At 37.9% G+C, this 14,421-nt stretch overlaps 3 protein-coding genes and 1 long non-coding RNA gene across 5 annotated transcripts in view; 1 reads left to right on the forward strand and 3 right to left on the reverse strand.

The window, feature by feature from the left end:
* The first annotated feature begins 29 nt into the window (after positions 1–29).
* On the forward strand, positions 30–9,608 carry ndufa2 (NADH:ubiquinone oxidoreductase subunit A2). The gene is made up of 3 exons (XM_077546803.1): positions 30–193; positions 8,860–8,966; positions 9,388–9,608. The coding sequence occupies exons 1-3, from the start codon at positions 90–92 to the stop codon at positions 9,477–9,479; spliced, it is 303 nt and encodes a 100-aa protein (XP_077402929.1). The 5' UTR covers positions 30–89; the 3' UTR covers positions 9,480–9,608.
* Positions 424–7,959, reverse strand: LOC144036282 (uncharacterized). Of its 2 annotated transcripts, none has more exons than XR_013288617.1 (2): positions 7,157–7,959; positions 424–4,322 (listed from the first exon to the last, which is right to left on the reverse strand). It is a non-coding gene; the product is annotated as an uncharacterized LOC144036282 (long non-coding RNA). The 2 variants fall into 2 exon arrangements; XR_013288616.1 differs by lacking the exon at positions 7,157–7,959 and adding an exon at positions 5,579–7,150.
* A 500-nt stretch (positions 9,609–10,108) lies between the features above and the next one.
* On the reverse strand, positions 10,109–11,630 carry LOC144036279 (ribonuclease kappa-B-like). Its single transcript, XM_077546802.1, has 3 exons — positions 11,324–11,630; positions 10,641–10,723; positions 10,109–10,494 (listed from the first exon to the last, which is right to left on the reverse strand). The coding sequence occupies exons 1-3, from the start codon at positions 11,579–11,581 to the stop codon at positions 10,350–10,352; spliced, it is 486 nt and encodes a 161-aa protein (XP_077402928.1). The 5' UTR covers positions 11,582–11,630; the 3' UTR covers positions 10,109–10,349.
* A 2,745-nt stretch (positions 11,631–14,375) lies between these two features.
* Positions 14,376–14,421, reverse strand: part of cdx1b (caudal type homeobox 1 b) — a 3,399-nt gene continuing 3,353 nt past the window's right edge. Inside the window, exon 3 of the mRNA XM_077547019.1 lies at positions 14,376–14,421. This exon is cut by the window's right edge and continues 1,215 nt beyond it. The gene's annotated coding sequence lies outside the window, so the exon portion shown is untranslated.

A 14,421-nucleotide genomic window follows, 5' to 3' on the forward strand; every position in this document is an offset into this window, starting at 1 on the left:
TGTTCAGACTAAATCGGGGCTTAAACTTGAATCCTGCCAGGCCGGAAACTGGGCTCACTCCTCCCTAAATATCACCACAACAAGCCAAGATGGCGGCCGCCGTAGTCCGAGGTCTTGGTTCCGTTTTGGGCAAAAATCTCCGTGAAATCCGAATCCACGTCTGCCAAAAGTCCGCCGCCAGCAAAGGGACCAGGTAAGCCCCCAAATATGCCGCCGGGGACGTGAACACGGAGACATAATAGACAAAGTTCCACTGTCCTCGCCGACCTGCTAGCATTTAGTAGCTAGCCTCTGCTAAAGGCTAACGTCAAAGTCGCCCAAGAAGTGTATTGCTACTTTTGTTCTGCAGTGTGAAAGATTAAGAGGTATTTTGTCCTCCTTGCGTGTTCAAATATGAGGGTGAGTTGTTGTAAGAAAAATACATTCTTTGCAAAAATGATTTTTAATCAAACAAGAGATCTCTTGGAACATTCAACACTCAGGTACATCACTTAAGAACGTGGAATTTCTGAGCGTCAGAATGTGTCCCCTCTTCCGGGTTGCAGACGCTATATATAGTTTCTTAAAATCCGCCCCTCTGATCATTTCAGCCAGTACTTTTCCAAAGGAGGTGGCAAGACGAAGTCTAATGTAAACAAACGTTCAGGGGCAAATTTGGTGCATAAACTGGGACATAGTTGAAGGGTCTGACTTCCCCAAAACAATATCTCGCAAAACAACCCGAACTGGACATAACTGATAGAGACAATAATGTATGTGTATGTGTATTATTTCAAAACGAATTCTGTTTTCATTGGTGAGATGTGCGTGTATTTAAAACAACGAATTTCTGGCCCAATCAGTGTCTAGGCAGACTGTGAGAGCCAAATGTGTTTTGGCAAAGAAGTGCGGAGAAGGAACTTTTTAGACAAAACAACGTCGTTCAAGCTTAAGGTTAGAGCATACGAGGTCAACATCATGTGCCCTGCTGAGACACAAGATTTCTAATTCAAAGGTTAATATGGAAAATTAAAATGTTCATATGTGTAACAATAGTTGGTATATAAATTTAGGTATTAAAAATGTTATTATATCTTTCAGTCCGCCCTTTGGGCTTACGTAAACACTAACTAAGCCCAACAACTAAATATTTAAACATTTTTACCAAAGGATTCCCACGGGATCTTCATCATCATAATAGCAGGTGCAACACAGGAAGAAGAAAAACACCCTTTTAACAAGAGAGGACGCCCGTCATATGTCAAACAGTGTGATTCATCAGAAGATATTTTGTTTTTTCAGTTTTTTGTGTTTTTTCGGTTTTTCAGCAAAATAAGCATATCACATATAAAGACAGTGGGTTATGATTATGTCAAAAAATTGTAGCAGGGGATTTCAGGAAATTGGCATGGCAGTTAAGGATTAAAAGGAGTGTCATTGTGTATGTGCAATTCGGGACGCGATTGAAGACTTGTCGTCGTTTGGGCTAGGGAGGTTTTGTTGCTTGCGTTTTGTTGTTGTTTTTTTCAAACAGAGTCCTTCAGCTCTGCGTTTGGCTGGCAACCTGTCCAGGTTGCACCTTGTCTCCTGCCCGAAGCCAGTTGGGATCGGCTTCAGCACCCCCACAATCATTGTGAGGACAAGCGGTCAGGGGAATGGATGGATGAATCCTTTAGCCCACATCTACTGCCAGAGATGTAGGAATTCATCGAATTGGGGTTTGTTTCCTGAAAGTGTGGCTCATTTTTTTTTTTTTTTTTTTGCAACGCCGGGGAAAAGGGACACATTACTCCTATTTCCATTGGGTAATGCTCAGCTCGTTAGCTGACACTGGAAGCAGCAGTCGACTGGTTTCTCTGTTGACTCCCCCTGGTGGCTCGAGCAGTTGGTCAGGTGGCTCGAGCAGTGGTCTCTCTGAAGGTAATGGTTGAGTAGGAAGTGGACCCGGCAGGTCTGAAGGCCGGATGTTGAACGAACCAGGTGTCGGCGTCATTGGACTGATTGACCCCTCCATCACCTCAGGTCTGAGTGCAGGACATTTTTATTAGTCACTAATAAACATTTTATTCACATCCCTTCTTCTGAGAGAGAGCATTTTGGTAGTGTTATTAGTTAGGGGTTAGTAAATTTTTAGTAAAGTTCTGCAGGCCCGTCCTGTGGAAAAAATTCTGTATGTTGTGACATTCAATTATGATCCAGCCTTTGGCTGTTTTTTTAATGACCTAAGCACATTGATTGCAAGGAAAATAAAGATCTTTTTTAGCCAGTTCAAATCTGACAAGGCCAATTTTGTTTACAGAATGTGATTATTAAAATATGTTATTATAATACTTATTGTTATAGATATAGCATGTCAAATGTGCTTCCGGCCATTAAACAAATGCAACTTTCGCCTCAATAATAAAATCAAAAAATAACAACTTCCCCCAGGGCCCCAGGGATTAATAAAAATAGAAATGGAACATATTCACCTTAATTTGTCGTCTCTGCCGAAACTTACTCCTTCTCCATGGTCCAAAAAATTCCCCAAGGTCCTCCTATAAAATTCGTTCTCACGGACTATCTCTAATTATCATATTAAGACTAACTTTTAATTTTATATTTATTTTTTATTTCGCAATGACATACCCAGACCAACTAATAATTCCCCCTTCTGAAAAAGATCGCTTTAGAGAATTTTTCAGACTAATATATAAAGTTTTGCAGTACCTAAATTTAGCTTGTGTATTTATTTTAAAAAGAGGGGAAAAAGTTTATATTTAACCAGTAAATTCAACAATGCATCCCAAGCCAGTGTTTAAATTTGAAAAGAGAATTTGGGAAAATATCAAAAGACCAAGTTTTAAAAAATAAAATATAATAATTAAGGTTCAAATAAATTATATCTTATCTATATTCATATTAGCTGTTTTCAATTTCTGAAACTTTAAATTTACCAATATTATCTTTTGTACTTTAAAATATTGTAGCTTAACCAATAAATTTAACAAAAAATCAAATATTATCAATACATAAAGTTGCCCTTAGTTTTAATATTACCATTAAGCTTACTAGTCCCCCTGTTTGATGTTTGTCCAAAAAACTGACTGTTTTAAAATAGCAAAATAAACAAATCAGATCAAATCAAAAATAGACATAAAAAAGTTTTTAAAATATAAAAAATTTGTATATATAAAATGTTGTCAATCAATTAGTTAAATTTACCAAATGTTTTACTGTAAATGTTATAACCCTACCCATGTCAAAATATAGATTTCAGTGCAAACAGTCAGCGTCAAATCATATGGCCCGGTATCAGCAATTCAAAGAGAGCATTGTTTGTTGGGTGTGGCCTTCGTATGGCATAGTTCTTTCGTAGGACAGTTCTGGACGCAGGAACGCTTTGAAGACGCTTGTGCAGAATATTTGGAGCAGTTTCATAGAACAGTTCATTTGGCAGTGGAGCAGTTTTTCTTTTTTCACATTTGTATATGATGGCACAGTCTTTGTGGCAATAGTCGGCAGGAATCTCCGCCCTTCCATCTGGCGTTAGCAGGCTGCAGGTGTAGTCAGGTATGGCGGCATCTTTTTCCACCGCCCTGCTGGTGGTGGTGACAGGTGGCAGTTGCAGTTTCTCTGTGGGTGGGGGTTTTAAAGAGGTCTGTGTCCCGCCAGTTGACTTTGTTCCGAAATAATGACCCTTGACCAATAATCCTCACTCGACTGAAAACATTAAAATCCGCCCCAACAGTATTTAGGTTATAACATGTCAGTAAATATTAAAACCAAAAACTTCCTTTATTAAAAAAATTAAATAAAAATAAAAATAATAAAAAATAATAATTAAAACAATGAAAGTTTACAATTTTAAATAATTGCTAATTATATGTCAATATTTGTTATGGTTTACAATATTTAATTTAATATGTTTTGCATACCTTCATAAATAATACTTAGGATAAAATAGGACAGATATACTCTAACAATTTACAAATATAGTTAATTAATAAGTGTGTAGTTTTCAATTAATGTTTTCTCAATGGAGGCCGCAGCCCGTAAAGTCAGCCTTTGGTCAAACGTCAAAGCAGGAATGATTTTAATTACATAGCACCTCAAATTATGTCAAAAATGTGTTTCTTCCAGATAGCTTCCCCAGTCTGTTTGTAATGAGACTTCAAATGTCGAATTCAAAGGTTAAATATATTCAGGAGAGATTAAAATTACTTTCTATTTATAAACGTCGGAGAAAAAAATAAATAAAAAACTCCTTTTAAATTATAATTAACACATTACTTCATCCCCAGGACCGGAACATGGCACTTTGGTGCGACCCCAATTGTCCTTAATGGGTGTGTCTCCTGATTCTGAAAAGATATTTAAAATTTATTAAACAATGTTCTCGCGCACAAACAAAATCATAAGGGAAAAAACAATCATCTATATAAGAATTATTCCACATTAATTGCCATCCAAGTTATTTGTTTTTAGTTATTATTATTATTATTATTAAAATAAGAGTAGAGACTAAACTATTTAATCTAAAACAATCACACAATTAACATTACCTTTTATAAAAACATTTTATTTGACCTCATTACAAAGATTGATGGCTGTTGGCATTTTTTAACCCGAGAAAGGGAATGAGTCATAGCAACTACAATCAGTCAAAGCCACCCATGCTCTACAAGCATAAGACATGCATCTAAATTTTATAATATCTTAAAACTATACCTCTCTATGTTATTTGTGTATTAATATTCGTTCGTTTTATAGCAAACATAATTTTTAAATATGACGTATTTGCACTCTTGAAGCCAGTTTAAGTATTCAACGTTAGTGCTTAAGAAATTTATGTAAGGGGCTTATAAAATCAGTTACGGCAACAATTTATATAATGTCGTTCAATTATTTAACGCAGACAATTGCGGGTTTTAGCGTTAGAAGTTTTATTAGTAATTTTACCGTCTAATTAATTTATCCCGTTTAGCGCTTATTAAACGGCTTAATTTGTTTTATTACATAAATTTGTATTATACAGTTATTTTATTTGCAAAGCAACATTTCAGTATTCATCATTTTTTCAATACACTTTTCTTAAAGATACGTCCGGGACTCTCCTCTATATAAAATTACATACACTCATAACATTATTAACGGGCGGTCGCCGTGTACGCACATTCAAAGTTAAATTGCCGTCATTAAAACCATCGAACAAATGCCATATCTTATTAGAATAAACTAACCTTTTTCACAATATAATCAAGTCCCGTCGTTCAATATTAATTACATTTTAAGTCATTATTTAAACGGTATGATTAATCCGGAAGCTTTAATTCCGACTAGCGGAAGTCATATCAGGTCAAATCATTTAGTCTTATATCATTATTTAGTTATATAAATGGTTATAACTTCACAAAAATACCTAAAGCTAGTATTCTAGCATTATTCATTATTTTGTCAACAAGCTTTCGATCATTTCTGGCTTTTCTTCCACTCGAAGAAATTACAGATGTGTGTTGCACCAGCTCATCTAGTTCGTGACGTTTTTTCACACATGCAAGTTCAACGCTCTTCATCAAAGAGATTAGACACACTGCAGATTGTAATGGCGGAAAATAACCTTTTCTACAGCCGTCTTGCATCCAGTCGCAAAGTTCTTTTTTTGTTTCTCGTTTAGTCTTTGTAGGTAAAATCCCTATAGCCACAGCGCATGCGTTTCCAATTTGTTTATCCAGCGTCATCCCATCTAAACTCAACGGAATCCCATTCGGGTCAAACCACTGTGTTTTGAGTTCAAATAGAGTGTCCATGTTTCGTCTTAATTATTAACTCAGGTATTTTATAGCTTATTGATTTGTATTATATTATATTGTAGATTATCATAGTTCAGTTGTATTAATATTTAAATGAAGTGACGTCTCACTTATAACAGAATTAATCAACTGTTCTCGTCGCGGTCCCTTTAAGATTTTACCGTAACGTTAGAGTTTCTTCACCGATCAGACGGCATACACACAACGGACAGACAAGACATGTCGTTTTGTACGACATATCAACACATAAATATCCGGATGTCAACTGCGCTACCCCAGCTTCAACAGTTTCTTTGTCTTTGAATTTTAATCACGAATATTCAATAGACCTATTGGCTTGATCTAAAGCGTCGTATCAAATATGCTTTAGTCAGCCCGACTTCCACGAGTTGAGTCAATACATCTTATCTCTTATATCTTGTCTAAAAATGTCAATATCCAATTATTCATAGACCTATCGATTAATCTTAAAACGGCGTACTAAATCCGTTTTATGTCAATCTGACTTCCTATAAGTTGAGTCCTTTGTCCCTAGAAAATGAAGCAGTCGATCCTCCCGCAGCTTTAATCGGCAACACTTATTCAAGGATCTTTGTTATCTAATTACCCAAGAATCTATTACTCATAAAAACAAAGTGTTTGTCTCTCCCGCGCATCAGGCAGGGATCAAGACAAAGATGCTTTTTGAGCCGACTTCTCTCAACTTAAATATATGTATGGACGTAAAACCAATGCCCACACATCTAACGCTGGTAAAAGAATAATGCTTCTCCAGCTGACTTACTCTCATATACACAGACTTCAAATCAATTATCTACGTATCTATCGTCTGTAAAAACAAAATTGTAAAGACAAAATGTTTCCCAGACTGACTTACTCTCAACTTCATCTTATATCTCTTATCTCATATACATAGACTTCAAATCAATTATCTACGTATCTATCGTCTGTAAAAACAAATTTGTAAAGACAAAATGTTTCCCAGACTGACTTACTCTCAACTTCATCTTATATCTCTTATCTCATATACATAGACTTCAAATCAATTATCTACGTATCTATCGTCTGTAAAAACAAATTTGTAAAGACAAAATGTTTCCCAGACTGACTTACTAGCGATCGTTATTAATCTTTATAACTCCAAAAAGATCGCATATCATCTGCGCATTTCCGCATACACTACCACGTCACCACGTGTATAGTTCAAACACCGTGGTAAAATCCGAAATCTGGGACTTTCACGTCCAAGCAAACGATTTCAAAATTCATCACTATTTTTCTTACACAGACTCCAGCCTCAAAATAATTTTACACGACGAATTTACCAGCCGCCGCGCCCTGAAACAGACAGAATTCCTAAAACGTGGATTCATTTGTCCACTTACCTTAATTATTATGTGGCCGTAGAATTCTGCCCGTCCCTGAACGCCCCGCTGGAAACTGTCGAAACGTCGGTGGTCGCCAATTGAAAGATTCGGAGGTATTTTGTCCTCCTTGCGTGTTCAAATATGAGGGTGAGTTGTTGTAAGAAAAATACATTCTTTGCAAAAATGATTTTTAATCAAACAAGAGATCTCTTGGAACATTCAACACTCAGGTACATCACTTAAGAACGTGGAATTTCTGAGCGTCAGAATGTGTCCCCTCTTCCGGGTTGCAGACGCTATATATAGTTTCTTAAAATCCGCCCCTCTGATCATTTCAGCCAGTACTTTTCCAAAGGAGGTGGCAAGACGAAGTCTAATGTAAACAAACGTTCAGGGGCAAATTTGGTGCATAAACTGGGACATAGTTGAAGGGTCTGACTTCCCCAAAACAATATCTCGCAAAACAACCCGAACTGGACATAACTGATAGAGACAATAATGTATGTGTATGTGTATTATTTCAAAACGAATTCTGTTTTCATTGGTGAGATGTGCGTGTATTTAAAACAACGAATTTCTGGCCCAATCAGTGTCTAGGCAGACTGTGAGAGCCAAATGTGTTTTGGCAAAGAAGTGCGGAGAAGGAACTTTTTAGACAAAACAACGTCGTTCAAGCTTAAGGTTAGAGCATACGAGGTCAACATCATGTGCCCTGCTGAGACACAAGATTTCTAATTCAAAGGTTAATATGGAAAATTAAAATGTTCATATGTGTAACAATAGTTGGTATATAAATTTAGGTATTAAAAATGTTATTATATCTTTCAAGTGACACAACAATTAAAACCTCGCCACCCTCTTAAAACGATGGCTGAAGTCATGGTTTTATTTTTTTTCTGAAAACAAGCATAGCAACTGAATACTGATTTTTGTGGAAATATCATTTAGGCCATTATTTTTAGAGGATGAGAATATTTTGTAGGGATGCTGCGAAGGTCGGGCTCAAGCGTGTCTACTAAAATTGATTTTAGATTCAGCGGTGTATTTTGGGTCATGTAAAATGTGTTGATTCTTGATATTGAAACTGGACATGTCAAGAGAGCGTTTGGAACAGTCCTCAGAACTGTCCACGTTTCTGCTAGTAGTTCAGCAGTTAATTCATTGACACCTATAACTATTCAACTATTTTGAGAAGCGATTATTTGTTGAAAAACCTTATTTAATTGTCGGAATGATTGGAATTTTAGCCTTGCAACTGTAAATGTTGTCCAATTTTTGCAGTCCTCCAGGAAAGCGGACTTATTATCTTGAAAATATTTAAATCATATACAAACATCTGCTTTTACTTTGGAAAACAATGATCAACATTTTTGCTGATATTCTGACATGTTCCAGACCAAACCAGGAACTAAATCAGCATCAATTTGTTTGTTTATTTTGTACACTGTCAAATCATGTCCTGATTTTGAATAAAGGATTGGAAATTCGTTTTTTTTTCTTAAACCTGATTAATTATTTGCAGCCCTACTTGAAAAGTGAAAATGTTCATGTCGAGAGCAAGCTGGAAACTGTCCCGAGAACTGTCTGTGCTTTTTTCTTTTGTTATTTAAAATTAAAAAATGCTACTGCGATTTAAAGAGTGCTCATCCATCTTTCTTTGATTTTGTGCCTTCAACTTGCTAGCGTTTGAACTTTCTTTTTGCATTGACGCTGCTTTTCAGAGATTTTGTGGAGCAGCACTACGTGGACCTGAAGCGGGCCAACGCAAACTTCCCCATCCTGGTCCGAGAATGTTCCGGAGTGGAGGCCCGGCTGTGGGCCCGTTACGGTGAGGGACAGCACGACATCGTTGCGGAGAAAATTTGTTTGGTATTACCTCATGGTTCCGCCTGAAATCTCTTTGTGGTGATTTGGGGAATGATTCTGAAAATGCATTTGCATCATTCATGACGCCCCAATCACTAGATCGAGATTTTACTAAAAGTAACAATACTAACTTGCAACCTGTCTTGAACTGAAGCTGTTGGCTGAAATTTTGCAACATTCAGTATCTTCAAATATTTCTACTTGAGGTATTAGTTACTATGCTCCTAAAACACGTGCATCAATAATAGGCGTCAAATCCTGACTAACATCAATTTAATACGACTTTTTTACCAAGTCGACGTGCTGACGAGTCTGTTCAACCTGGAACTTTGGGCGCTAAAATTGCATTGACGCTGTCCATGTTGTGGTGTGTTTACTGACAGATTTGGGGAAGGAGCACAGCGTCTCCCTGGACAACATGTCCGTTGATCAGGTGGCCCAAAGTCTGCACACTCTGGTTCAGTCCAAGCCTTGACACACCTGTGAAAACCTTGACCACCACACCCACCCTATTATATGCGTCTTGTCATGTATTGATGTGAATAATAATAATTATAATAATTGTCAACGTAAAAACAAATAAAATAAAAAAGGCTTCATTAAATTGGACTGTGAATTAAAGCAACTGCACTAACTCAAGTGGCCCCAGCTGGTCCTGGGGAACCTTCAGCGGTGACTCGTGTCCTGTGGGGGGCAGCAGAGTGTCATAACATGACTTCTTTTTTCACTCCAAGCAGGACTAACAATTGACTTCAAAACCATTTTTATAAATCTTTCCTGTGAATGATTTTTTTTTAAATTAATTACTTTGTTTGCTTGTTGCTTAGCTGCCGTCTACATTTCAGGGTCTTGCTATTCTAGTTCTAGTTTGAATATCATCCAGCAAACAGCGTTCCATACATTGTTTGCTTTTCTGTATTGTACAGTAGTCCGTATAGCTTGTATACAGTGTAAATGTATTCTCCCCTCAAATTAAGTCTACACATGGACACTGTCTATACCATTGGCAACAAAAGTGAGTACACCCCTAAGTGGAAATCACCAAGTTGGGCCCACAGTCTCAATATGGCTATCACTATTTTCCCAAAATAATTTAGTGCCGAATGATTTTTTTGTCAATTTTATTTCCACACAAAACCACATCCATGCACATTTTATTTTGACATTCACACAACTTTTGACATGCACACTTCCTGTCACACGTTTCGACTTGCCGAATTTTTTCGTTGACAAGGTCACAACAGAGGAACGGCAACATGAACACAAAACGTTTCAACGTGAAATAAATTACGGGGCTTCCTTCCTCCAGCCGATGGGCCACTGCAGGGGAGCGGGGGCAGCCATTTTAGGTCACCATGTACTCCTGCCGCTTGTTGAGTCGAACCTGACACAGCGACACGGCGCCCACCGCCACGTAGACGGCGGCCGCGATGAAGCAGTTGATGCCCACTTGGCTGTACAGACTGTAGATATTCTGAGGAGGGTGTTGACTGCGGGAAGACAGATGCAATGAGGTCACTTCCTGTTGGAAGGGGAAAAGGCCTTCCTATACATTGCACCTTTCTAAATTTTACACTTCTTGCTAAAAAATAGACGTGTATCACAGAATAACTATTACAAAAATGGCAGCACTGACTCATTGCGGATGTCCTCCTCGGTAAACGGGACGTCCTCGATGAGTACGGCTGACTTGGCACTGAAGAAGATTCCCAGCATCGCCTGCCGCAAATGAACAAACGCCTCTAAATTGTCAACAAAGTGTTTTAATGACATTGCAATTTCAACAAAATGTTATTTCTTTAAAACTTATTTGGCCATATAAACAATTTGTATTGTTATTTAAATGTTCCAGTCATATTATTTAAATCAATACTAGTGTCAACAAAATGCCCCTTTCATCTCCAATCGCATTGTAGTAATGAACAAAAAGTTCATCATCCACGACATAGTTATTGACACAATGTTTTCAAGCTCAACGCACGATATTTTGACGCTTAAGCGTTTCTCTCTGCTTTAATTCTGGCACTTCCTGTTTTGGAAAGTCACGTGATCACGGGGGAAAAAATATTCCGCCATTCAATATCCTTATTCGTATTCTTTCTATGTCACCGTTAAACATCGCTTTAATCAGGAAACCGACGAACATTGTCATCGTTTCTTCTTATTTGTTGTGTTGTGTTGTGTGACACTCTGGATTCGAACGTCGGCACAGCGTTTCTGTCGCCAAAATGCGCTCGCGAAACGCCTGCGACCATCGTCGCCGTCACATTTATCACCACAAATAATAAATAATAACAATCGTTAGATGAGTTTTCTTACCAACATGATGACGCCCCAGATGCTGATAACGATGCCGCACGCGGCCATCTTGGGGCCGCAGAAGAGCAACGACGGCATCTTTTCGCGCTCTCCAGTCACACACGACAAGGACAAGTGTTTCTTTTTTGTGGCCCTTCGACAAGAACAAAAGCCGCCTAGGAAGGAAGGACTGAAGGACGACGGCCGGGGCGACGTAGAAGATTTCGAGTCAGCTGATCTCCGCGAGCTCGGCAAAGCTCGGCAAAGCTCGGCCAGCATCGGCTTATTCCGCTTCTTCTTCTGTTATTGGTGTCTCGTTACCGCCGTCTACTGGTAGGAGGTATGGCTTCGCCTATTTATTTACAATCTTGTATTTACAGCAGTTGTTTTTAATTCAGCATACTCCTCTTTCCTTCCCTTGTAACTTCTTCAGTCGAAATTAAACGTCATTCGTAATTATTCGTTTTAATATAATGAAGGTGAATTTTCACTCGATTTTTTTACGCCCCTAGATTTCACGCGTCTTAATTAAGTGTGGTGTGGCAGCCTTGATGTCAATTTCATGACTACAAGGATTCAAATAGACATAACTTTATTTGAAAATGAGCTTCAACCAAACCATTAAAAAAAATGATTTTCTAACATGCAAGAATCCGTTTTGTGTTCCCTGTTCAATGATTTCATAAATGCAACATACTAGCTTTATACAGTTGACCCCCACTATTCACGGGCGGGATAGCTTACAATAATATGAAATATACTCTTTAGAAATAAAACTCTGTCTTATTGTTATTCTTTAATGACTAATATTCTTAAAGCAACATTATTGGTGTTACTGTAGTGAGGACGACCATCGACAGGGGGCGACAACACTCTTCTGTTCTACTTGCGTACAACATACAGTGCATAACAACACAAGTGCATAGTGTGTACTAGTGCAACAGTATACAGTAAGTACATAAACATACTAGTCATACTGTCATACACATTTACATTCATACATATAGATTAAACGCAGTACATATTAAATGTGTTAATCATACATATTAACATCTTAGTCCTAGTACAGTATATTGAATATATATTCCTATTTCCTACTAACGTACACTTAAAGCGTACTGCTTATAAACATACTATTATATTACTATTATACTTATTACATTAAACGAACTTCCTGGTGTTGTGTGAACCCTCATGCGGGAAGTCACTTTTTCCCACAGCCGATATGAGCTTCAAGATCATCAGCAGCCATAAAGTTGTGACTGTACATTGTGTGGGTGTGTGTGTGTGTGTGCTCCAATGATTAACTTTTACAAGGGTGTGGGCGTTCCCGAGAGTGGTGGACATTTTGTTTGTGCTCACTTTCTTTTTCTTTCTCATCAAATTCATGCTTCGTTTTCTCTCCTTTTCGGCTTTTGTCTGCTCGGTAAACGTGGTAGCAAAGATGTCACGCGCGCATAGTTGTTATGATTATCATTAATATAACACTGTGTTGTAAATGTGTCATAAACGTGTCGTAAACAACATGTCATAAATGTGTATGAATATGTCCTAAATGCATATATGTATGTCATAAATGTGTATTCATGTCATAAATGTGTGTTTAAATATGTCCTGGAAGTGAATAGATGTGTCATAATTGTGCATAACTGTGTCATAAATGCATAGAAATGTCCATAATGTGTGCAAATTGTCATAAATGTTGGAATTCAAGAAATCTGCATAAATAAAGGTATCTCTACAAATCTCAAAAATGTGTATGTCATAAATATGTAATAATATATGTACTAAAAACTACACACAGATCAATGTACTGTATGTAATTGTGTCCATTATATATATATATATACATATATTTATATATGTATATATATATATGTAGTGTCTAAATTTATAATGCATGTATTTAGACATAATATAATAATATAATAAACCTGTATGAACATATGAATATAAAAGGTGTCCCAATTGTGTTCAGATGTATGTATGTAATTATTTCACAAAGTGTATGTCATGAAGTGTATGATGCGAGAAAATATAACACATTGATGAGTCTTGAATTATGATTTCTTGTTGTTTGTTTGCAAAGCCTCGCTAAAATGGCGGCATCCAATCGTTGCCCGCGGTAGCACACTGCTAACCCCCAAAGATGAGAGATGGCGTCTGTCAGTGGGACAGATGACACTTATGAACCAATCAGGGACGAGATGTCACCGGTACAAAGGTCACATGCACGCACACACATATACGTACACACACAGTCGCCATCTTGGATTGGCAAAAGGACCAATTAGACGAAGCGAAGACAGCATGCATGCAGCCATTTTGTTTCGATGGTTTTAAATCTGCCGTGTGTGTGCATATGAGAGAGAGAGAGAGCGAGAGAGAGACAGAGAGAGAAAAAAAGTAAACCGGGTAAACATTGGTGCGTCTCCGTGGTGAAAAAAACCAAAACCTTTTATTGTCGTCATCCTCAATAAAACTTTATGGAGGACGGGGGACGCTCTGCCCACCTTGTTAGAGTGTTTAGTCGGCGGTGTAAGGACATCATCCAAACGCCACCCACGGCAAGCCCCGATCAAACCTATATGCTGCCACGTATCCACGACTGTCCAATTTCAAACACACTAAAAAGACCGCAACTCAAGATGGCTGTTCATCTCGGGCACACACACACACACACACACACACACACACACACACACTGATAGCAGGATCCTTCATTGTGTTTGGTCTTCGGACACCACACCTCAACAGGCTGTGTGTGTTTGCGTGTGTTTGTGTGTAAGACCTTTGTCCTTTGCTCCATTTGACCTCTTGTCATATCTTTAAACATCACAATGACTCATTGTGTGTGCGCGTGCATGTGTAATAAGAGATGAGCGGCTATCGTGACTTTTTGTTTCGATGCTTTAACGTCTGCCTTGTGTGTGTGTGTGTGTGTGTGTGTGTGTGTGAGGACTTGCGTGTGACTTGCTACAAATGGAAAAATGAAAAGAACGAGAAGAAAAAATAAGTCTGAAGAGCAGATTTTGTTAGTTTTACTTTTTTGATACAAATGAGAGGACGAAAATGAAAACGATTTACAAGTTCGCCATCTCGGCCTCAGCCGCCCCTTG

The sequence above is a fragment of the Vanacampus margaritifer genome, chromosome 16 (assembly GCF_051991255.1).
Source record: "Vanacampus margaritifer isolate UIUO_Vmar chromosome 16, RoL_Vmar_1.0, whole genome shotgun sequence".
In the NCBI taxonomy this organism is placed as follows: Eukaryota; Metazoa; Chordata; class Actinopteri; order Syngnathiformes; family Syngnathidae; genus Vanacampus; species Vanacampus margaritifer.